The sequence below is a fragment of the Peromyscus maniculatus genome, chromosome 10 (assembly GCF_049852395.1).
Source record: "Peromyscus maniculatus bairdii isolate BWxNUB_F1_BW_parent chromosome 10, HU_Pman_BW_mat_3.1, whole genome shotgun sequence".
Lineage (NCBI taxonomy): Eukaryota > Metazoa > Chordata > Mammalia > Rodentia > Cricetidae > Peromyscus > Peromyscus maniculatus.
In genome coordinates, this window is record NC_134861.1 from 62,663,875 (window position 1) to 62,688,174 (window position 24,300).

General features: G+C 45.2%; 1 protein-coding gene across 23 annotated transcripts in view; it reads left to right on the plus strand.

Moving 5' to 3' along the window:
* Limch1 (LIM and calponin homology domains 1) overlaps positions 1–24,300 on the plus strand; it is a 325,160-nt gene that overhangs the window by 272,165 nt on the left and 28,695 nt on the right. For all 23 annotated transcript variants that reach the window (XM_015993475.3, XM_006974628.4, XM_076546389.1 and 20 more), the window contains 7 exons: positions 877–1,003; positions 2,421–2,578; positions 2,762–3,170; positions 6,352–6,573; positions 18,172–18,262; positions 19,072–19,232; positions 23,264–23,369. In XM_015993475.3, coding sequence (XP_015848961.1) covers positions 877–1,003; positions 2,421–2,578; positions 2,762–3,170; positions 6,352–6,573; positions 18,172–18,262; positions 19,072–19,232; positions 23,264–23,369 — 1,274 coding nt within the window. The remainder of the gene's footprint in view (positions 1–876; positions 1,004–2,420; positions 2,579–2,761; positions 3,171–6,351; positions 6,574–18,171; positions 18,263–19,071; positions 19,233–23,263; positions 23,370–24,300) is intronic.

Sequence of the window (24,300 nt, forward strand, 5' to 3'; positions counted from 1 at the left end):
TGGTTTCTTTAAGGGGGTGGGGTGGGGAGGAGGGCTTTGCGTGGCCGCTACTTCCCTGCTGCGTCAGTCAGTGCTTGCTCTTAACAGGTCTGTTGAGAGCCCCCGTGCGTGGTCTTAGGGAGCTCCCACGGAATTTATCAACCACACGCACAGCCGAAAGGTTTGCTTGTCTTCGTTACCTGCCCTTTTTGCCTTCGAAAGTAAGTTAAAAAAATATCCTGACCAAAAAAATAAACCAAAACGATTGTAAACACATTAGGGTACAAAGTGTACCCCGAGTTATATATTTATCCCATCCGCTTATTACAGAATGCCTTATTTTCTTGATTCCAAGATGTACTATCAATTACATAATTGTATAGAGAAGAAAAAAATAACCACAGCCTGCCCAGCATCAGTTTAAATATGCAACAGTGGGTGTCTTACTCTTGAGGCCCTGTGCTTTTTTTTTTTTTTTTTTTTTTTTAAGTGATGAAGAAGTTGTCTCTGGGCATGTAGATCAGGCCAGCCCTCTCTTTCCACCACGAAGTCACACTGCAGTGGCCATGTGCCGGTCCCCGCAAATTCTCCCTCAATTAGATACCTTTAAATGAGAAGAGTGCAGGCCTTCGGATGCTTTCTCCCAGCCCTTATCTGGCACCTTTCTAGAAAGCTGCCCCCTTCAGGGTCACTGATGAGGACAAAGACATCCCCTCTAGGCTGTGCTGCGGCTGCTGGTGACTGCTTCCCCGTTGCGGAGCCGCGAAGAGGCGGCGGCTCTCAGCCCGGTAGCGCCCCCAGGCGGCGATGCTCAGTGGCGAAAGGAGCCTGCAGCCTGCCCGCCCGCTCGCTCATCGCGCTCGCTTTTTGTTTTTGCTCTCTCTCTCTCGGCATCAGGAGCACGAGTATGTTTGACATGCGGTGTGAGGAGGAGGCAGCGGTGCTGCCGCACAGCAGGGCCCGCCAGGAGCAGCTGCAGCTGATAAATAACCAGCTGAGGGAAGAGGACGACAAATGGCAAGATGTGAGTTCGGGCCAAGGCCGCGCGGGCAGCTGGGGAGGGACTCGGGCGACCACCGGGCTGGGAGGGTAGACTTGGACTTCAAAGGCCCGCAGGGGGAGGGCCGGGCCGCCCCAGCATTACAGACGGAGACCACACCAGTGGGAAGATGAAAGAAGGGGTCTGTAGGGACGCGGAGAGAGGAGAAACTGACGCTGGTGTGTATCAGCAGGTACTCTGGACCAAAGGCTTGGTCACAAAGAGAATGGGTGGGAGGCAGGCGACGGGGATAAGCACAGAGCTGCGGTGTGCTGTCTTTGAATATGCTGTGTTTAAGACTGATGGATGACCACGGTGACTGCAACTGTCAGCGTTAATTGCACCAGTAGCAGGCACTGTCCTAAATGCTTTGCTCTGGGTAATTCATCCCAGAGTAACTCTGTACTAACAATGGTTAGCTTCCAGCACCCACAGGTAGAATCCCAGCCCAGCCAAATCACTGCCCCAAGTTCCACAGCTAGTGAACAGAGAGGCGAGATTCAAACCTGGAAAAGAAGGTGCCGGAGGCTGGTGAGAGCTTGGAGGTAGTGTGCTGAGGGCAAAGAGCTACTGCAAGGCGAGCCTGGGCTTAGCAAGGAGAGAGGATCGTTTTATTTGCTTCTCACAGAGCAGGTGCTTCTCCACCATTAGTCCAAAAGTTGATTTCTCCAAAGTTGGCACAGTGGAATGACAATATGTCCATCGGTCTAGGCACCTAAGTGTGGGGGGCACAATGAACCCCATGACTTGTAAGCAGAGTTGGAACAACCACCCCCATTTTAGAGAAGATAAAAAATGAGTTCAGAGAGGCTAGGAAACCGGACAGTGCGTGAGCAAGAGAGAGCCAGGCTATTTCCCACAGCTCCAGCGTGGCCCTCTGACCCAGAAGCCTCAGCCGTAACCACCTGAAGGACAGGTCCTCCGCCACTCCTAAGGATTCTGAGGAATTCACACCTACAGAACCAATGGATCTGTGGGGCTCAACTCCAAAGCCACGTTTTCTTCGCCCCGCCTTTACCCCCATCCAAGAGAAAACTGTACACGACTCCCTACCATTCTCTTGCCAGAATACCTATTTCCAGTGCTGAGGTGGGGATAGAGTAGAATGAGGGTTACCTCGCAAGACAGTTCTCTCAGATTTGCCCAGCAACGTAAAGGATGCTTGCCTCTACCACACCTCAGTGTTGCGTAAACTGCGGCCCTGTGGATGATCGTGTGCACACTTTCCGCTTCTTTCCCTGCCTTCCAGACATCCTTGTTCCAACCAGACCTGCATGGGATCGTGTGGAAGTGTCCCCAGCACAGTGCCTCGGCGCTTCCAGGTCTATGAGTCACGGAAAGGGAATTCCTCCGTGCGGGCTGAGAAAGAACATGGTATCTCTCTCTCTCTCTCTCCCCGCAGGACCTAGCTCGTTGGAAGAGCCGCAGAAGAAGTGCTTCTCAGGACTTAATCAAGAAGGAGGAAGAAAGGAAAAAAATGGAGAAGTTGATGTCTGGAGAAGACGGGATAAGCGAACGCAGGAAAAGCATCAAAACTTACCGAGAGATTGTCCAAGAAAAGTGGGTCTTTCTGTTGTCGGGGTGCAGTAGTGTCTAGCCGTGGTTTTTGTAAGCATAGACTTTTGCCGTCACAAAGGCTCCCGGTGCTGCTGCTTACAGTTTGGTTTTACTCTTGCCTTGGGTGGGGGTCTTTGCAACCTCTCCAGCCGCTCATTGCTCTTCTTCCCGTGCCCCACCTTGCAGAGAGCGGAGAGAGCGGGAACTGCACGAGGCATATAAGAACGCCCGGTCCCAGGAGGAGGCGGAGGGGATCCTCCAGCAGTACATCGAGAGGTTCACCATCAGCGAGGCTGTGCTCGAACGCTTGGAGATGCCAAAAATTCTGGAAAGAAGCCATTCCACGGAGCCAAACTTGTCCTCCTTCCCGAATGACCCCAGCCCCATGAAGTACTTGCGGCAGCAGTCACTGCCCCCACCCAAGTTCACTGCCACGGTGGAAACCACCATCGCTCGCACCGGCCTCCCGGAGACCAGCACGGCAGGCGGCAGTGGGTCTCCAAGCAAAACCGTCGCTCCCCACGCAGTGCCTATGCTGACACCCAGGCCTTACTCGCAGCCCAGGAACTCTCCCGAGGCTCTGAAGACGTTTAAGGTAGGATGGGTTCTTTGGGAGGAAGAATGGAGAGTGGAACTCTGGGTCGTTTGTGGAGAGAAGCCTTCCTGACTCAAAAAAAAAAAAAAAAAAATGCAATAATTTTTATCAAACAAAAGCCAAACACGTTAACACTGACAATAATGCATTTATATTTCAGGCGATTTGGTCCACAGATACTTAAGGGATGGGCGTTCCACTCGGTACTGTTGTTACTCTCTGTGGTTGACGAGTCTTCTCCATAAGCAAGGCCTAGTCCTGGTTTGTTGATGAGGTGGTTTCTCTTAGAGCAGTGTAAGCAAATCCTAATTTAGCGATTCTCCACATCTATAGTTATCTGGATGCATGGCAGACTCAAAGTGTATTTGCTTTTAGTTTAAATAGAAAAATACACAGCTATATCTTAAGGAAGAAATTGACACTATATCCAAAGAGTTGCTGCACTTGGGAAAGATAACGCAAGGCCCACACGGTAGCATGGGGTGTGTTCATCATCAGATAAGAAAGTTTTTCTTGAGCGGTAAACTGCTGTATTACTGAAGAGTGTGTTAAATCATTTTTAAGAACCAAAGACTCTTTGGCAACCCAACAATTTTTCACTTGCTCATATTCCAGTGTCCACCTGTACTGTGGGGGAGTATTCATCCTGAACCCTAAATTCCTTTGACTCCAAAGACAAATCAGTTCACATCGTCCTTGTACCCTCTGTGAGTTTTGTGGTAGATGTCAAAAGTGGGCTTCATCACTAGCAGTTGTTGCCATTCAGACTGGCGAGAAGTTTGCCTAACTCAACTAACCGAGAGTGAGTGCAGGGGACCTTTATCTCAACTAACCAAGAGTGAGTGCAGGGGACCTTTATTACTGGCCTTCAGAGAGACCCCAAACCTACCTTCTGACTTAGGTTGAAATAAATCTAAATACATCTTTAAAATCTGTATCTTAAGCTTTGCCAGCATTAAAAAAAAAAAAAAAAGATGCATGTCTGTCCATTTCATCCAGATTGAATTAAAATGTTTGTGCCTTACAGGGTAAGAACTGTATCTTTATTTTTCATGGCTCCATAGACTGACATAGACAGACACCCAGGACATAGTAGACATTCAGCAAAAGTAAATAACTTAATTCTTCCTGAGATTAGCCATAGAAGTTGAAGACGTGTGTGTGTGTGTGTGTGTGTGTGTGTGTGTGTGTGTGTGTGTGTGATCTGTGCCTAGCAGTGTCCTCAGTGGTTGAAATATTTGAGTACCTTCCTTCACCTGGGGCCAGGATGGTGTAACATTCGATGAAAGCATTACATTGAGGTGGCCCAGGCAGAGGTGAGAATACATTTCCATAACTGATATCAAAGGCATCTGATCACATTAGTTAGATGTCCACTTCCCCTCACTTACGTAAATGGTACAGCATGACCACGTCACGGTTAAGATAGAAGACTTTATGACGAAAGTTAGGTGCTGAGGAAACCTTGTCATTTTTGTCCGGCAGCCTCTCCTTCACTGTGTGTATAGGGCAGTGGGGGTGTATGCCCACAACAGCGGGACACCTTCTCAAAAATACGTGAACAGTCCTTGTCAAGGTGACGTGTAAATAGGACGGTGGTTACTAGATTAGAGAGGTGAGACAGCTGAGAAAAATGTGCACACGTGCGTGTGCATGCGTGTGTGTGTGTGTGTGTGTGTGTGTGTGTGTGTACATGTTCCCACAACAGCAAGACCCTTTCTCAAAATTAATGAGTAAATAATCTGTAGCATAATTTTAGGGGGAAAAAGACTAAAGGAAGATCGAGGTGATGCACTTCAAGGACTGGTTTTCAAAAACAATCCCGCTTCAAACCTGCCGTTGGGTTTTTGTCGGTTTAATGGTTTAGAATCATCATTTTGAAAAATGAAGTGGGCAAGAATACAATAGAAAAAGTCACACAGATCACACTCAAAGATAAGCATACTGTTTGTCTCCACCACATTCATGCGTGTGTGCTGTTGTGGTGTCAATTTCTTTTTTTTTTTTTCCTTTTTCTTTCTTTCTTTTTTTTTTTTTAGTTTTTCGAGACAGGGTTTCTCTGTGTACCCCTGGCTGTCCTGGTTCTCACTCCGTAGCCCAGGCTGGCCTCGAACTCACAGCGATCCGCCTGCCTCTGCCTCCCGAGTGCTGGGATTAAAGGCGTGCGCCGCCGCCGCCCGGCTGTGTTGTCGATTTCTTATCGGTGGCAGGCGATAAAGCACGCCGGCCAGTAGCACAAGGTGAACAGCACAGCTGGTATCTGACCTTCTGTTGTTTCTTTCAAAAGATTTCAGAAGAACAGGCAGTGGTGTGTTAGGTGTTGCTCCAAGTCCTGAGCACGCTTTAGTCATCCAACCCCACAACAGCACTACGAGGAAGGTCAAGTTGTGTCCAGATCGGCATTTTTACACACACACAGTCAAAAACTTGCTGGAGATTGCAGAGCTGCTGAGAGGTAGCGTCAGAACTGGATCGGGGGTTCAGAACTGGATCGGGGGGTCATCTCACCACAGACCGTCGACCTCAGACAGCGGGACAGAGGTGTCCAGAGGCCGGGCGAGCTCCTCCTCTCCCTTCTCACTCTCGCTGCCTCCTCTAAATATGGAGTGTGAAACCAGCACTGTTTTAGTGAGCACGGGCTTTTTTTTTCCTCTTGAGGAAAAAAGTAGAATTATAAAATTAAATAGAAAATGAGATTTAGTTTTGGAATACAACATATCAGAGTCCTTGCCCTCCGTGATAACTTTACGAAATACACCCCATCTCTCCACTCCAAGGCAGCCTGTAAAATGTTCTTTCTTGATCAGGTCCCACTTCACCGGTATGCTAAGCAGAAAAAAAAACAATTTGAATTGTGGAATTGCCATCACGGCTTAAATTGAAAAGTGACTGAAACCCAAATATGTGGCGTGTGTTTAAGACTCCTTGATTTTTCTACACTTTCAAATGAAAGCACACTGTAGAGATGAGCATGAAATATCATCCAGTCATTATGTGACTGACAACCTCAAAGAAATGCCCTTACAGATGACATTGACCGAAGACTGGCTTCTGGGACCCCTGATTCCTTTTTGAGATGGGGACATTCACAGGGAATTCTTTAAAGCCATTCGGAATGTGTGTTTGGTTATCATCTTTGGTTGCGGAACACTGTGTTTTCTTGTCATCCTGGCCTTTATAGGTAGATGGGAAGATCAGCATGAATGGAGACATGGCCCACAGAGATGAGGAAGAAAAGGAGAAAGAAGGGCCCTCCGCGGCAGAACCGGGCCCCTCCTTGACCAGGTCCCAGCTGTTTGAAGGCGTGGCCACAGTGCACGGTTCTCCTGTGCAAGTGAAGCAGGGCAGCAGCAGCATTGAGATCAACATCAAGAAGCCAGACTCCGCTCCCCAGGAACCGACAGTAAGACGCACCATTGCCCCTGGGGGTAATTCTGTCATGTAATCGGCTTCTGGAATAAGTAGGTCATGACGACGCTTCTTTCTTTCTCCTTGAGTACATACGTTGGCTAGAGCTTCATAGCATACCTACGTTTCTTTCTTTCTCCTTGAGTACATACGTTGGCTAGAGCTTCATAGCATACCAAAGTGCTGCAAACTACAAGGCCTCAACAGTAGAAATCGTCTCAATCCTAGTCAATAAAAGTCCAAAACCAAGGTATTACCCTTCTGTTGGCAGTGAGGGGGAGTCTGCCCTAGGCCTCTCCTCAAGCTCTTGATGCTTGCTGGAAATCTTGACTGCCCAATGTGTGTAGATACATCACCCCAACCTCTGCCTTCTTCTCCCCAGGGCTCTTCCTGTGTGGCTGTGCCCAAGTTTCCTGTTTATAAGGATATCAGTATGGCTGGATGCCTACTCCATTAACCTTAACTAAATTCAGCTGAAATAACCCTGTTTCCAAATAAGATCATATTTGAAGGGTCTAAGGAAACCCAATTCAATCTAAAAAAATAGACTATAATTAAAGATAATATAATTTGAGGACAATAAATTAACTTTTCTTCATATTAATGGTCTATTGTGTTATAGGAAAACGTGTATCTTTAAATTATCCTTTTTCTCTATTTGTGAAAGGCATCATTAGACTTGGTTTTATGATTTGAAAATAACTAGTACCGATCTAGGTGTGGTGGTATACACCTGTAATTCCAGCACTTAGGAAGCTGAGGCAGGAGGATGGTGAGTTTAAAGTCAGCCTGGGCGTCATAGTGAGACCCTGTCCCAAAATAAGATGAGTGGTACTGTCAGAACCTGACTTCTTATCTTTGATGATGTATCTCTGTTTGTCTGTCTGTCTGTCTGTCATCTGTCTATCATCTATCATCTACCTATTTAGCATCTATCATCCATCTATCATTTATCATCTATCATCTATCTTCTATCTACCTACCTATCTACACACACACACACACACACACACGCACACGCACACGCACAGGCACACACACACGCACATGCACGCACATATGTTTTTATTAGTTAAGAACCAAAAATTCGTTAAATATACAATCAATTTGTATTAGCTTCAACTTTTAAATTCGAGCTCGTCAAAGGCAGCAGGCCAGTCTTCAGTGAACAAGGCAGAAGGAGTGCCTTAAGAAGAGCGGCCGTGAGAACTCAGAGCGGTGCAAGGTTTGCCCTTGGGCGTGTGTCCCGCCGTCAGGAACTCAGGCCTCCTTTGCTTAGCCAGTCGATCTGTCACCTGCACAGGGACAGCCAGGGTCTGGGGATTCAGGTCGCCCTCACCAGCAGCCAGCGTCCTACTGTGCTGGGGTTTGTCTGATAGTTAAGGATGGATAAATAGTTGAGGTTTCCTCTCCAGCTCCTCAGAAGGTTTGGTCGAAGGTAAACTTGCTTCCCGCCTCCACTCAGCATGAGGTACCCCCTTGCCAACCCCATACACTGGACCGGATAGCTTCGTCCTTTTAGCGGCCCTATGAGAATAAGTTTTGCCAGAATTGCTGAGAGGATGTCGTCCTCCCCACAGCCTCCCTGCCCCATGCTCTGTGACAGAGACTCACACGGGAAGAGGCCGAAGTCACTTCTTCACCAGGTGTTGTGACCCAGGCGGATGCTCATCTCCTGTACTGTAATTGTACTTCCGCTTTGTGTCTCTGTCACCACCGCTGGGGACACATTACAGAGCGGCAGGATTGGGGGGTTGAGTTCTGCTACCAGGAGGGGAGATCTTAACTTGTCAGATAAATGTTCACTTCCGCTCTTACATTTAAACTAGAAACCCCCCAGTAATTAAACACCGTGGGGCTGAGCTTGCTTTTCAGGGAAAGTTAGCAACTCTCTCCCCACTCCATGGTCCTCAGGAGCATTTTCGAGATTCCCTCCATTCTTAAGTTAACACTTAAGAAGCAGCATCCATGATATGAAATACATCGTGTTATTTCAGAAGTCTGCGTGTCCCCGTAAGAGGAACTCCAAAGGAAAGGCGACCTTGTGGCCTTTCTTCCCCACAGCCAGCACTGTCCTAGGCAGCCTCAGAGGACGGATCCAGACCCATGGGCAAGCCTGGGGTTTCTTCCTCTTGTGTAGTTTTTCCTAGTTAGGATTCATTTCTAGTTGAGTAAACCTGAGTGCTGACAATGGAGGCTGACATTTATGATCTCTAGTACTTTAAGCTCTTAAACTTGATAGGAGTTAGTCCATGATTCCAATATTTTCTGAGTGGATCTATCTGTCTGTCTGTCTGTCTGTCTGTCTGTCTGTCTATCTATCATCTATCTATCTCCTTCCCTCCCTCCCTAACTCTGTTCATGCATTCATGCATGCATGTATTTGTGTGTGTGTGTGTGTGTGTGTGTGTGTCTGTGTGTGTGTGTGTGTGAAAAGTGGTTATCTGTACTGTGTGGAACTTTGGCTCATTACTAAAAAGTTCTTCATTTACACTGGTTACTTAAGATTCTAAAACTTGCCGAGCAGTGGTGGCACACGCCTTTAATCCCAGCACTCAGGAGGCAGAGGCAGGTAGAGCTCTGTGATTTTGAAGCCAACCTGGTCTATAGAGTGAGTTCCAGGACAGCCAGGGCTACACAGAGAAACTGTGTCTCAAAAAACAAACAAAAATTCTAAAACCTCTCCACTCAAGCATATTATCCCAGAAGTCATCTTAAAGGAATCCCTTCCCAAGAGCTAGTCATGCCTGTATCCCAATATTTAGGAAGCTTATTCAGGAGGATTATTGCAAGTTCGAGGCCACACATAGCCCACATAGTAAGTTCTTGGTCAGCTAGGGAAACAGTGAAACACCATCCATAAATTAATACATAATTGTTTTTTGTTTAAAGAAGAATCAGAGGCCAGGCAGTGGTGGTACACACCTTTAATCCCAGTACTCAGGAGGCAGAGGCAGGCAGATTTCTGTAAATTCGAGGCCAGCCTGGTCTACAGAGTGAGTTCCAGGAAAGGCACAAAGCTACACAAAAAAACCCTGTCTCGAGAAAAAAAGAAAGAAAGAAAGAAGAATCAGGTTTTTTTTCCAGAAATCTTACTCTTTTATTTATTTCCTTCTCTGTTATTCCAAAAAAGCAAGCTGTTATAATCACATTGAAGACGTGAAATTAATTGATCCTAGTGGAGAATGGTGGCCGTCTTGAAACAGAATGCTGTATTTCCATGTCTCCTGAGGATTAGTACTGGGTTGGACTTGACTTTTTTGTTTCTAACTCATTTTCCCAGTTCCGTGGGGCTGTCAAAAGAATAGTGTTCTTTTTAAATAGTGTCTTTCTTCCAAAAACTGCATTCTCAAATGAGACACCCTCTACAGAGGAGTAGCCTCACCCACCACTAAAATGCCACAGTGACTTTAGGGCAAGTTGGCGCTGTGCAAAGGGCACAGGGGCGGGAGTCGGCAGGAGTGTGAAGTCAGAACGTGAGGTGAGCCACAAGGAAGTGAGGCCATGATGCTCCCACTGGGTGCCCTGGAGTGGGAGTGGTAGCCTCCCAGGCTGACATGGGTACTTTTTATGATGACACGTCACCTCTTTCAATTTTCTTCAACTTCCTCTTTCTCATTGGATGCCATTGAGACAATGGGTTTCTTCTTTTATAATTAGATTGGAAGAAAATCTGGATCTGTTCTGATACCTGGGCTGTATCTACCTAGACCATCCCATTTCAGACCCTTCTGGTAGGCTCAGTTGTATAAGAATAGGAATATAATGTTTGCATAAATGAACTGGAGAAGGGCATCCAACTATATGTAATCAGATGCTCGGTTATAGACTAAGGACACCAGAGGACTGTAAGATGGCAAAGAATGGGTAAAATCAGTATAGAGTAGGTGTGGTAGGGGAATGTTTGTGTGGGGTGTGGGCTTTGACTTTGAAGCCTGACCTTCAGCGTGGATATTCACATCAAATCAGAGGAAAGATGTGGCTGTTCCACATAATGGGAATATTAGAATCAGAGGACCCAAGAGGGATACCAGGTAGTGCTGGAGACTAGCTGCTATCCCATTCTGGACCAAGGGATTGATTCCCCTCCCTCCCTGTTACTTGTGAGATCTTTCAGAGTTTAGTTCATTTCTGTATCTCTGTTAGAAGCCAAGTAAAAAAAAGCTAGCCCCTTGCATTTTAAAATGCTGGCTTCTGTTAGAAAACCATGTCACAGCACACATGCAGGTTCCTAGACCACAGGATTGGAAAGGAAACTTAGAAGTCTTCCTAGTGGAGATTAATCTATCCTGTGTTTAGTAGCCTATATTGAAAGACATGATTTTGTCTTCACGGTGTTTAATACTGATTGTCAACTTGATAGGTCCTACGATCACCTAGGAGACAGGCCTCTGAACATGTATGTCTACATTGGGTTAACTGAGGTAGGATGACCCCCTCTAAGTGTGGATGGCACCATTGTATAGAACTGACTGAAAAGGAGAAAGGGAGCTGAGCACCAGCGTTCATCTCTGTTTTCTGACTGTGGATGCCATGTGACTGGCTGCCTCAGACTCCTGCTGCCCTGACTTGCTGCCATGACAGACTGTATCCCCTTGAAGTATGAGCCAAAAGAAACTCTCCCTCCCTTAACTTGCTTTTGCTGTGTGTTTTTATCACAAGAGAAATAACTGAGATAGTCTCCCCCAAAGCTATCTCCATGGTGGTGGCTGTGTGATTTGTTTTTTGTCCAATAGCCATTTATACTTCAATTAGAATCTCTTCCATGCTTGGTGGTCTGACAATGATCCTTTCCTGAAATACCCTAAGAACACCATGTGTTAGGCTAGACTCTACTGAACACATGTAAGTGTCTGACCTTGGCCTGTATTTAGAAGGAAGTTAGTAGACTAGCATTGCATACACTAATACATGTCAGATGGTTATTGTAAGAACGCACATCTGCCACGCACTTAGCATAATGCCAAGGCAACTTGTAGACCACGGGTGCCCTTAGTTTTGATATTGCCATACAGCAAATGCAAGGTAAAATAGTACTTCCCCCCCCCCCAGAAGCCCCAAATTGGGAGAATTTACATAAGATCATCAAAATTACTGTTTGGAGCAGATGTGAATTTCACACGCATGAGGTGAATTCCTTGTCATCTCCCAGCTGCTCATGTCGATCATTCCAGTCCATTCCCTGAAAACCAGGCAGCTGTGAACAGTTCTTTCCAGAAGACTCCATCGCTGATAACTCTCCGTTCTTCCTTTGGCTCTTTCTGTTTCTGCTGTGGTGTTCCCCTGTCTCGGCTCCCTTGTGCCACCTGAGCTCCCAAGATTCCCCTCTGCAGACAGGAGTGACCTTTCTGTCACTCCATTCCCTGAAGGGCTGACCAGATCCCCGTCACACACTCACTCATCCCAAATGATGGTGGCAGTTTGGCTCCTGGGGATCTCAAGCACTCCCCCAGCTTTTCTCAAACTGAGTGATGAGGTGGGTCTGTGTTCCCCATCTTGAAAAAGCTTGTGGCCTTCCTCAAAAAAAAAAGTCAGCGCTTTGCTTCTGTTTTCTGGTCCAGGGGAACAATCGGATCTTTCTTGCTCCGTTCTGCTTTGCCGTGAGAGCAAGGCAAAGGCATCTGAGTAGGCGCTGTTTGCCTCAAAGCTCGCACCAACTGCAGATTCCTTTCGGATGTCAAATGTTGACAGGCAGTTCTTCATAAAGTGTTTTTCCCCAACTAGAAGTAAGCGTGAGGCTGATAGATGAGTGCTTTTGAAAAAAAAAATCTATTAAGTATTCTCTTAATACTTTTACAGAGAAGCTTAGCAGTGTCGAGAAGATGTACATCAGAGGAAGTAAATTCAAGCTGGCCCAGCTCCAGTGGTTTGAAAAGCAGGTTATAAATAGCACAGCCCCAATGCATGTATGTATGTAGCATTTAAAGTCTGCAGAAGCTGGTCTCCTGTCTTGCTTCTTCTCCATCCAGTGGTGACAGATTCTTAATGGCCCAAAAGTAGAAGGAGAATCATAGGCACAGCACACGTGGCACTGGCTCATGATGCCAGGACGCAAATACACTGGTTTTCCAGGCTCACGTCCAATTATTCAAGACCGGAGCCAGAAAAACCTCTCACCGTCCCAGAATAGTCTCTCGAGAAGGTCCTTGGACATCACCATGGAGGTCAAGAGATGCTCTGGAGCTTAGGTCTCAGCCTGGATCTTACCCTTCCACCTCACAGTTGCCATCCCTTAGATTGCTCTCTGCCAGTCTGACAAGGCTGAGGTCTCGAGGAGCAGCCCGGTAGCCAGGTAGATTTTTGTGGCTAAGCCATGTGATTCTGAAGCCAGGAAGCCGCCACCTCCTGCCTGAGGTCTTGGGGCCGAGTTGGGCAGTGAGGCTAGCTTGGATGAGTTCTTGGCTAAGGGGAAGCTGACTCCTGGCTTCGTCCCGTGCAAACCGTTCTGGGCGCTCATTCATTCCCATCCAGCCCTCTGTTTGTGTTGATTTGCTTTCGTCCTTAAGAAGTGTTACCGGCTGGAGGAGGGAAGACCTCTCTTCTGAGCTGTAACCAAGGGAAAGCCCGAGTCAGAAGGCGCATTTGCCAGCAAGGATGTGTTTCTGAAGCAAACCTCTGATTCTACCAGGGCTGGTTAAGACTGCCAACTTTGAACTCATTTCCTTGGATGTAATGCCATTAGTACAGAAATAACAAGCATTCAGGATGGAGAAGCCAGACCTGAGTTAATTAAACCAGCTTTGGGAATTTCCCTTCATTACAGATAGTCTTTGTATGTTGCGGAACGCAGAAAACTTTATAGAAAAAAAAAAAGTAAGGTGTCCATTACATTACCACTGTTAAGTTCATTTTTTAAAATAGCTTAAAAATAGCTTTTTCTTTTTCTTGGTACATATAAAGAGTTCTTAAACTGAGTTATAGTTTCTTTTTTCTCTCAATTTTCCCTGAATATTTTGCTAGTGGTAACTTGATTTGGGTGTATACTGTGCATTTAAACCTAGCTTTTGAGCATGGATTGCATAGTTAATGCATTTATTTAGAAAGCATTCATTTTCCTGATAGGGGCTGTGTGTCCACCCTTGCCACCCTGAACCCAGGGATGGCTTGCTGGCCAGGGGCAGTTATGGTCTTGGCTTCTCTGAGAAGAGGAGCTGACCAAACTGCTTTCTGCCCTGAAGGAGTCCAGCCAGTCCTAACCTTTTCCTGAATAATGAGCAGAGGTAAAGAGCAGGATTAGAAATGGCAGTTTGAATTGTTTTTACAGTGAACTTGAAAGTCTTGAGTATTTAGTTAACTTCTATTGGATCAAAAACTAAATGCTGGGAGACGATGATGGTAAGTATGACTCTAAAGCCAGATGGTAGCATGGGGAGGTCATTAGCGCAGCTCAGAGCTCCTGCCTCTCCCGCCTGGCACTGGCACCCTGGCAAGCCACTTACCTCAGCCTGTGTAAAGAGAACCATGTTGATGCTGCCCTTAAGTTCACCCTGATGGGTCAGTGACCTCATCCATATCAGGTAACTCAGTGGCACTGAAACCTGCTAAATGAGGTCAATATTGATCATGGTAACTGTATTACAGCCATTATTGAACCACAGTGAACAGCAGAATGTAAGGGTGGTTCTTGACCATCATTTCAGGGTGGTGTTGAACTGTATAGAAATACTTCGGCAATCTGAGAACTCTCAAAGGTAGGTCTGTTAGTCATGCATAACTAAAATATTACTGGAACGTGATATGCCAGTTACATAACCCTGGTTGAAGTAGTTAATGCTGGTGGATCTTGTCCTGTTTGCATTATGCATTATGGCAGACAGGCTTCGGAAATGCTCTCATTTCATTGAGTTCAAGTGGCACCCTTTCTCTGTTTTAACGTCTACAAATCAAGACTACTCTTGTAATCTGTAGTGTGCCATGCTTAGCAGTGTGCTTTCGTTCTTAGGAGTGCCTGAAATAGTACCGCTTGAACTGGATGGCATCTTAGATCGCAGAAAATATGTTCATCTCCTTGTTCATTTCAGTCTCTGGGCCCTGTGTGCAGTTACTCAGTTCTAGGAGTTGGAAACATGAGTGTTTCCAAGAGGCTCCTTCATCAGTATTTAGCTGCAAATTTGTTTTCCAGCCTTAGATAGTTTTCTGTAATTTTGTCCATTAGGAGAAGGAAGCCAAGGATCAGTAGTCCTGCCAGCATTTTGTATATTAACATCATAAAGCAAAAATACCACCTGGTAGTAATGTTTCTGTTTGTATCAGAGTGAACTTCAAAGATAAAGTCTAGCTTATTCTTTTACAGTGTTGAGCTGGTTGTTCTTCAGTGATTCCTGTAAATACGAGTACACACACAAACACACACACATGCACGCACGCACGCACGCAAGCACGCACGCACAGAACCTCAATATAATAAAAGAGATTTTTGGTCTGGTTATTTTTATTCATTATATTTCTTCCTTTGTTTCTTTTTGTTGTTACTGTTTTTGTTTTTCAAGACAGGGTTTCTCTGTGTAGCCCTGGCTGTCCTGGATCTCACTCTGGCTGGCTGCAAACTCACAGAGATCCCCCTGCCTCTGCCTCCTAGTGCTGAGACTAAAGGCGTGCGCTGCCCTCATTCATGTGCCACTCTGCTCATTCATTTATTTTTAAAGGGATTCAATTCAAGCTTGTTGATATGATTAAATATATTAAAATCCATTAAATAATATCAATGTGGTTATTTTCTGACTATTTTTCTTATTGGCAGTATGTTTGGGGAATGTTTGTTTCTCTTTCTTCCTTTTTATTTATTTGTTTGTTTATTTTTATGTTTATTTGTTTTTTTTTGTGATACTGAGGATCAAATCCAGAGCCTTGTACATGCTATACAAGCATTCTACCATTTATCTACACCCCTAGACCTTTTCAGTTTTTCTTGTGATAGGGTGTCACTAATTTGCCTATGCTGGGCTTGAACTTGTGATTTTGACTCAGCCTCTGCAATGGCTGAGATTACAAGGGTTTTTAAAGCCAGCGTCACCAGGTGGTGGTTCTCTGTGAGTTCGAGGCCAGCCTGGTCTACAAAGCGAGTTCCAGGACAGGCTCCAAAGCTGCACAGAGAAACCCTGTCTCAAAGAATAAAAAAAAAAAAAGCCAGCCTCAAGACATAAGCTTAGTCTCAACTGTTTGAGAGGCTGAGGCAGGAGGACTGCAGGGTCTTTCTGGATACAGAGTGAGTTCAAAGATGGCCTGCGCAAATTATCAAGACCCTGACTTGAACTGCAAGAAAGAGCTAGGAACAGGGTGTGGCTCAGTGGTAGGGTTTGACTTGTGGGTAGGAATCTCTGTTGAGTCCTCAGTACTGGAAAAGAAAAAAACTATATTTTTAACTTGATATTGTGCTCTTCCCAACTTGATATATGATTATCCATCACTAGAAAATTCCAATCTAGCCGGGCGGTGATGGTGCACGCCTTTAATCCCAGCACTTGGGAGGCAGAGGCAGGCAGATCTCTGTGAGTTCGAGGCCAGCCTGGTCTCCAAAGCAAGTTCCAGGAAAGGCACAAAGCTACACAGAGAAACCCTGTCTTGAAAAACAAAACAAAACAAAAAAAAAAAAAAAAGAAAGAAAAGAAAAGAAAATTCCAATCTAATTATGAGTATTTCCAAGTATTTCACACTCCAGAAACAAAAAAACACGTTTTTTTTCCACTAGATAGTGTTAAAGTCTTTTAGAAGCTTGAAAGGTTTTGCTTTAAAATTCCTTTATTTAATATTTTTAAAGTTTTACATGTATTTTGTGTGTGTATATGTATGTATAATGTGTGTATCTATGGGTGTGTGTGCCTGTATGAGGGCACAGTGTGTCGTGGTGTGCCTGTGGATGTCAGAGGACAACTTAAGGGACTTGATTTTCTCTTCAGAGGTATTTTATGAAGAATTTAATAATGCCTCTCCTGAAAACCAATATTAGCTCTTGACTCAAAACCCTTTAAAGTTTATGAAATGTTTTATACACACTAAAATTTCAACTTTAGTCTTTTACATAAAACTTCTGCTAAAAAATAATAATAATAAAGGAGTCGTTGACTTACACTCTTTGGCGCAAGCATTCCTCCAGATACATCTGGTTTAACCTTCCGCTTATTTTCATCGAGCAACTGAGACAGAAAAGAAGGAGGAAAATTTCAGACTCAACTCGAGAGTGAGTCCCCTCCCCCGTGAAGATAGTGTGGAATGTCAGGATGGTTTTCTGATCGTCCAGCATTTATAATATACGAAAGAATAAAGAAATGGAAAGGTCATCCCCACATGTACGCACATTTAAAAATAAGCACTATTGACATTTTCTGTTTCCTTGCAGTTCTGTTTCTGTTTTTATTGTTTTAGTTTTTGTTATGACACTTCCATCCATACACTGTCCGTTGCTCTCATTCATCTCTCCTGTTGCTATCTGCTGCCTCTCCCCGTTGCCACTGCTGTTCCATGTTAGTCTTCTTTTGCCTTTATCACACACTCACACACACACACACACACACACACACACACACACACGACATAAATGTGTGTGTATATATATGAGTATAAATGTATGTACATTGTACATTTTAATACGTGACTAACAGGTACATTTATATGTACGTAAGCATATGCACAATCTTATATATGTAGACATAATGCTATGTATATATGAACTTTAAATGTTTTAACTTCACATTGAATAACAGTTTTCACACATCACTACCGTATAGCATGTTTGTTTGTTTGTTTGTTTGTTTGTTCGTTTGTTTGTTTTGCAGCGCTTGGGCTCAAACAAATCCACGGCCTCACGAACACTAGGCAGTCCCCCTCCCACTGAGCAGTGTCCACAGCCTGCTCAACATCTTATGTTCAGTGACCGAGTGGTCCCTCCCTTCATAGTCCTGAGTGATTCGTTCCACGGTTGCCCATCTGATGAACGTTTAGGTTGGCTGTGCAGCGGACGTTGTAAAAAGCACACAGCTGACAGCGGGAAGGCATGGCTGTGAGAGGGTGCCTGACCGTGGCGTGGCCGGTGACTGGCATCCGTGCCAAGGGGTCCCACTAGTGGAAGACGGAGGGAAGAAAAACTAACCTTAGTTCCCAGCTGTCGGGACGAAAGGACAGAAATGGCTGTAAAAACTCCCGAGAATTTCGAGGATAAAACCTACAGTGTTAAGAGCAGGCTCAGGCAGCTCTGCCCGGGACAGCCAGCCGTGAGGTTTATCCTTTAAACATCAAAACAAAATCCCCTCCGCTAGTGAGGGGACCTGCAGCCAGCTTGAAAGGCATTCTGGAGCGAGCCGATGGTAACTTGGATTTATGAGATTTGGTGGTAAGACAGGGAAGTGAGGATGTATGTGTAAGGGGAGGGCGGGGACAGTGGCATGCTGGTGCCCACCAGTTCACGCTCACAGACGCCTCCTTCCAACAAAATAGATCTCCAACATAGAGCTGCTTGGACACAGAAGACAGTTTTTGTGGGTGGCCCACCTTGTTGGCCTGAAAATTGTTATTGAGGAGATAGGAAAAAAAAGTTCTTTGCTTTTCAGAACTTTCAAGCGTCTGGTTTATTCAGGGGAGGAAAAAAAATCTTTTTCAGGCAGCCTCTGATGAAGCTGAGTCAAATGGCCAGGAGGATAAGAACGGTGATGGGAAGTCGGGGACACAGGACATGGAGCCGTCCTCAACAGGTCTGTTTCATGGCAAGCTGGTTTTCAGGTAAAACCTGGTACCTTGGGATAGAATCATGCCGGGTTTCTCCTACTAAACGGCAGGGGCTCGTCAGGCTCTGTGGTGGTGCTGCCACCTAGAGGCTCTGGGGAGAAATGCTCACTACGGCATTAACGTTGCTATAAAAATAGGAACTCGGGCTTTGGGTTTTGGGGTTTTTGTTGTTCGTTTTTTGTACTCTGATATTTTTTTTCCTCAAAGTATGTCTTCATGCTTATTAAAAATTACCTGACTCCTTTATAGAAATAATTCAAACACCGAGTTGTCCTAGTCACTTTGTAGTCCCTGTGATAAACACCAACTCGGGGAGGAAAGTGTTCATCTTGGAACTCCCAGATCACAGTCCATCCATGGAAGGGGGTCAGGGCAAGAGCGTAAGTCGGGACCATGGAGGCAGGAATCAAAGCAGAGACCGTGGAGGAACATTGCTTGCCTGGTGGGAGCTGTAGAAAAAGACACTAGCCTCTAGCCTCCGGGCAAGGACAGCAGCTCACACAGCAAGGGAAAGTTAGCTTGTCACCCAGTCACACGGACAGACGGGTCTGTGGACACTCCGCCCCACTGTCATTAAATATTTGGTGTCACGCGGGGATTCTCAGATGTGAATTGTGACTGCTCAGAACGGTCTTAGATAAGCCGGGCAGTTCGGTGGGAATCCTGCCATCCCCGGCCCTTTGCTTGTCAGCAGGAGGGAGGACTCTGATGAAATGGCCGCGGCGACTTTGAAGGAAAGTGATCCTTTGTATGTTGTCCTTTTCCTTCCCTCCAGAGCCACGGCATTTCACCACAACTGTGACCCGATGCAGCCCGACAGTGGCCTTTGTGGAGTTTTCCTCCAGCCCGCAGAGGAAGGATGAGGTACCAGAAGAGCAGGACCAGAAGAAGCCAGATGACATGAGCGGGAAGGTGGAGTTGGTGCTGTCACAGAAGGTGAGGGCACGGCGGAGCGCAGGGTTCAATCCACAGGTTAACATGGCTTCCGGGGTGGCCAGCAGTCCTGAGGACTGACGTTCTCAGCTGACCTTTTCCCTGTCTTCAATCTATATTTCTTTCTCAAAACTACACTGCATGTTCACCGTTAAACATTACACACACACACACACACACACACACACACACACACGCACGCACGCATACACACACACACACACACACACACGTACACGCACATGCATACACGCATACACACACACACACGTACACGCACATGCATACACACATACACACACACACACACACATACACACTCCCATACGTTGTAAAGAGACATCATGACCAAGGCAACTTATAAAAGAAAGCATTTAGTTGGGGGCTTGCCTATAGTTTCAGAGGGTGATGAGTCCATTCTCATCATGGTGGGAAGTGTGTCGTCAGACAGGCAGGCATGGTGCTGGAGCAGTAGCTAAGAGCTTGTATCTGATCCATAAGCAGGAAGCAGAGAGAGACAGACAGACAGACAGATAGACAGACAGACACAGGGAGAGACTGGGCCTGGTATGGGCTTTTGAAACCTCAAAGCCTGCCCCAAGTGACACACTTCCAATAAGGCCACACCTCCTAATCTTTCCCTAAATCATTCCACAGACTAAGGAAAAAGCATTCACATATATGAGCTGATAGGGGCCATTCTCATTCAAACCATCAATGTCTATGGAGATAGAGATAGAGATAGAGATAGAGATAGAGATAGAGATAGAGAGAGGGGGGGGAAGGGAGAGACATTTGCATTACAGTTATATCGAATACCATAGTATATATAGACACATTTGTTAAATGTACAGACAACCGACTGAGGGAGGGGCAGATAACTGAAGCATGCCATTCTGTATTCTGTAGTTTCAACAGTTACAGTTCTCATTTAGTTTTCAAGATACTTTTATTTAAACGTGATCATGTTGTAGAATCCTTTTAAAGTTAGGCTTTCACTTGCTGTGGATGGACTTGCTGGTTTTGTTTCTTAACGTGACATCTTACTAAATATTCTCTTTCCATTGTCTATCTACTTCTTAGCAATGGTATGTCTGATACCCCTGGATTCGAATATCAAGAAACTTAGGATGCCATGGGCTTTGAAGTCTTGCTCTTAATTAAATGTAGTTCGTGTTTAGAGTCTTATTTATATTAGTTGGGTTTGTTTTTAAATGCCAGATCTAAAAACTCTTCACGTTTGTCTCAGTTGTTGATTTCTAAAGAATTTTAAAACTAAAGAGTGCATTCCAGACCAAATAGACACTCTCTGGAACATGGCCCTGACCTCCGTGAAAGCTAGAGAATCCTCATGACCACCTAGGGGGACCAGGCCGTGTATGGTAGTCAAATTATTAGCAGTGTTCCACCATTGAAAATCAACCTAACTACATACAGATTTGACCTTAAAGTGAAAATTGTACCACTTAGTTCCATTTCACACATCATTTACTCGGGCACATTAACTGGGCACCTATGATATGCCAAGTACCGTACTAGACATTGGGTATTTCATAGGGAACAGGACACAGCACCTAGCCTCACAGAACTGTCCTTGGAAGAGCCTCTAAAATGCCTGTAATCTGATGTGAGTATTTCAGACCTCAGCTAGTCCCCGTTTTTATACAGAGAGAATTACTGAGCTGTCTGGAGGTCTGCAGAGAAAAATTGAATCATGCGTCTCACAGCAGAGTGGGACAGGCAGGATTTGCATCTCTTTGCCAAGTGTACCTTATCTCCCATGTGTTTGTAATCATGATTTACTTATTACTCCAAACTCAGCACTTCATGCAATGCTAACCTGAAAGGAAAACCTTGTAACATTCCTGGAATTTAGGACTAACCAAACACAGTGACCGCCATAACTTAGTGTATTCCTGGCTAATGCTCACCTGGGTCCCCTCATCAATGTGAGCCATCTTTGGACTGCCAGTTTCATGTCCAACCACTGTGGTTAAACACACACACACACACACACACACACACACACACACATGCACGCACGCACATGCACACACACTCAGGGTTTCTCAGGTTGTTTATCTATTTTGTTTTTCTATCACAAACCTTTTGTCTGTTTAGTACACACGAGTCTCAGAATCATATTTTTAAAGTATAAAATATCCAGGATTCCCAGCTCATCCTTGGTATCAAATGCTACTGTGTCCACAGCTCTAAAATTCTGTGCTGTTGACCGCAGGTTCAGAAGTCCTGATGGTTGGTTAGCAAATGGAATGATGGCCGCTGGGGCCACACTTTGCCCACCCGCCCTCTCTGTGGCCCCCTCCCCCTGCTCCCTTGGTCTTAGATAATGATGAGCACCATGCTTCCGACAGCCTTTGCTTTTCTGATTTCACTTGGGGATGTTACCTTTGCAAAAGCAAAGCACCAGGCTGACACTTCTGCCGTGTGTTACTCTTCGGTTCGTGACCAGTTCTTCTGTGAACCCCTTCTTTTCAGTCTGCACCACGCAGGAAGTAGTGTCTGTGAGCTTAAGACTGGAGGGTTGTGAGGCCTAGGGAGGTGGCTCGGTGGTTAAGAGCACTGAGCGCTGTCTCCAGCACCCACATCGGATGGGTCACAGCCAACCAAAGTTCCATCTCTGGGAGACCCAGTACCTCTGGCCTTGGTGCATATCTCTTGCACTCATATGCACATAACTTCTCTTTCTCTCTCTCTCTCTCTCTCTCTCTCTCTCTCTCTCTCTCTCTCTCTCTCTCTCACACACACACACACACACACACACACACACACACACACACAGAGTTATAAGTAAAAAATAAGTATTTAGAAAAGTAAAAGACTAGCATGCTGTGAACTTTGGCAAAACCAGACCTCCAGTATCAGCTCTACGTTGAATGCTGAAGTCTGACAGCTAGCTGCTTGACCACAGCAACACTGACCGAAGTGACGGACTATGTTTTCTTCAAGGTTCTCCTAGGAGTGTGTGTATTCTTAATAAAGAGAAGAAATAAACGTTGCACAGCCTGAGGTCACTGGCTGTCACACTAAGCATGGCGTACAGCTACCAGCCGGAGATGAAATCAGAGTTCAGTCCTGTGAGAGGCAGCCAGAACCCAACCCCATACAGCTGCACTCTACATTCAGATTCAGAAGTCAGTGGCTCTCCTCTGGGGCACAGTGGAAATGGCCGGCAGTCTGTCTCTAGCAGTAAATTGATGGGCAGCATTGAGACCGCAAGAGGGCGCTTCCACTAAGGGGCGTTCAACCAGGAAGAAACAAATACAATTAAATGGCAGTGATACAAAAAATCCTAGCGCGAAAATGACAGTTGTTAAAGCCTATGATTTTAGAACCACTTACCATAAGGACAAGTCATCTAATGTGCCTCAAAAACTGTAAGGACACCCCTGTGCTGGCACTGTGTGATACTAGCTAGCCGTTATGGGCAATGCATCTTTGTCAATGGGCAAAGTGTACGTATGTTGCTTAACTTCGTAGGAGGGTGGAATACTGTCTTCAGAATAATGTCCATTAAACGTGGATTACTATGATGCTTAGCCTTACAGCAAAGAAGGTCTTCATCATCTTCCATAGAATATTTCATCAGCAGGTTGTAATGCCAGGAGTTGAAGCCGTGAGTGGTGGTGTACACCTTTAATCCCAGCACTCAGAAGGCAGAACCAGGTAGATCGTTCAAGGCCAGCCTGATTTACAGAGCAAGTTACAGCCAGGGCTTCACAGTAAGACCCTGTGTCCCCCCACAAAGAGAAGGAAGTGTGGGGGCCCCAAATGTCTTCTGAGGCTGAAGAAAGGGGATCACCACATTTTTATGCCCTTACGTGATTTCTAAGAAAAATCGACCACTCTATTGATTCAGAAAAGTGTGGTAAGTCATTAGGGAAGGAAAAATTCTATTGTAAAATTAAATGTTTTTGCTTACCGGCTTGTTTAAATAGTCACAGTGTAACAATGATCTGTGAGGTAAGTGCTGGACAGTCTTTCTAAAGTTTGTGTCTCCTGCTGTGGTCCAGGTGGTAAAGCCAAAATCCCCAGAACCAGAAGCAACCTTGACGTTTCCATTTCTCGACAAAATGCCTGAAACCAACCAACTGCATTTGCCAAATCTCAGTTCTCAAGGTAAGGGCGGGGTGCTCTCTTAGATCTTCATAGTCTGCTGGGCCCACCTGTGGGAAAATGCACTTCATACGGAAAGCAGGTTGCATCCTTCATGTGACATTCCTGTAGCCATAGTCTCCGCCAGAGTTTGCGAATGGAGAATTTCAGATTGGAAAGCTGGGATGCATTTTCCCTTTGACAACAGGACCCTGGCCATGAAGCCCACCTTGTCAGCTAGGCATTATGGGTACAACAGGGCCTGACTAGGTACTGAGACCTTCCAACTTGTTTTGTCTTGGCTCCAAAACATGACAAGATAATTAAAAATAAAAACTCAACTTGTTTTTCAAAAAGTTTATCTCTTAATATTATATAAACTTTATTGTTAATTCCAGTCTTTATAAAATACTCATTTAATATAAACTTTGGGGAAGGTGAAAATTTTTTGTTCTATAATAAGTCTTGGGTGTACACAATGATTAGTGTAGTTACTCATTCAAAATTTTACTCTTAAAAAATTCTTCATGGCCAGGTGGTAGTGGCGGTGCCGCCTCTAATCCCAGCACTCGGGAGGCAGAGGCAGGTGGACCTCTGAGTTCAAGGCCAGCCTTGTCTACAGAGTGAGTTGCAGGATAGCCAAGGTGATAGAGAGAAACACTGTCTCAAAACAACACAAACAAATAAAATTCTTCATAATAAGAAAATTTAGAGAGATGGCTCAGAGGTTAAGAGTACTTGCTGCTCTTACAGAGGTCCTGAGTTCAATTCCCAGCAACCACCTGGTAGCTTACAATCATCTATAATGAGATCTGGTGCCCTGTGGCATGTAGGCAGAACACTGTATGCATAATAAATAAATAAATAAATAAATCTTTTTTTTTTAAAAAAAGGAAAATTTAATATTTTCAAAAATGAAAAGTAAAATGCATGAAACATTTAAAGATACATCTTA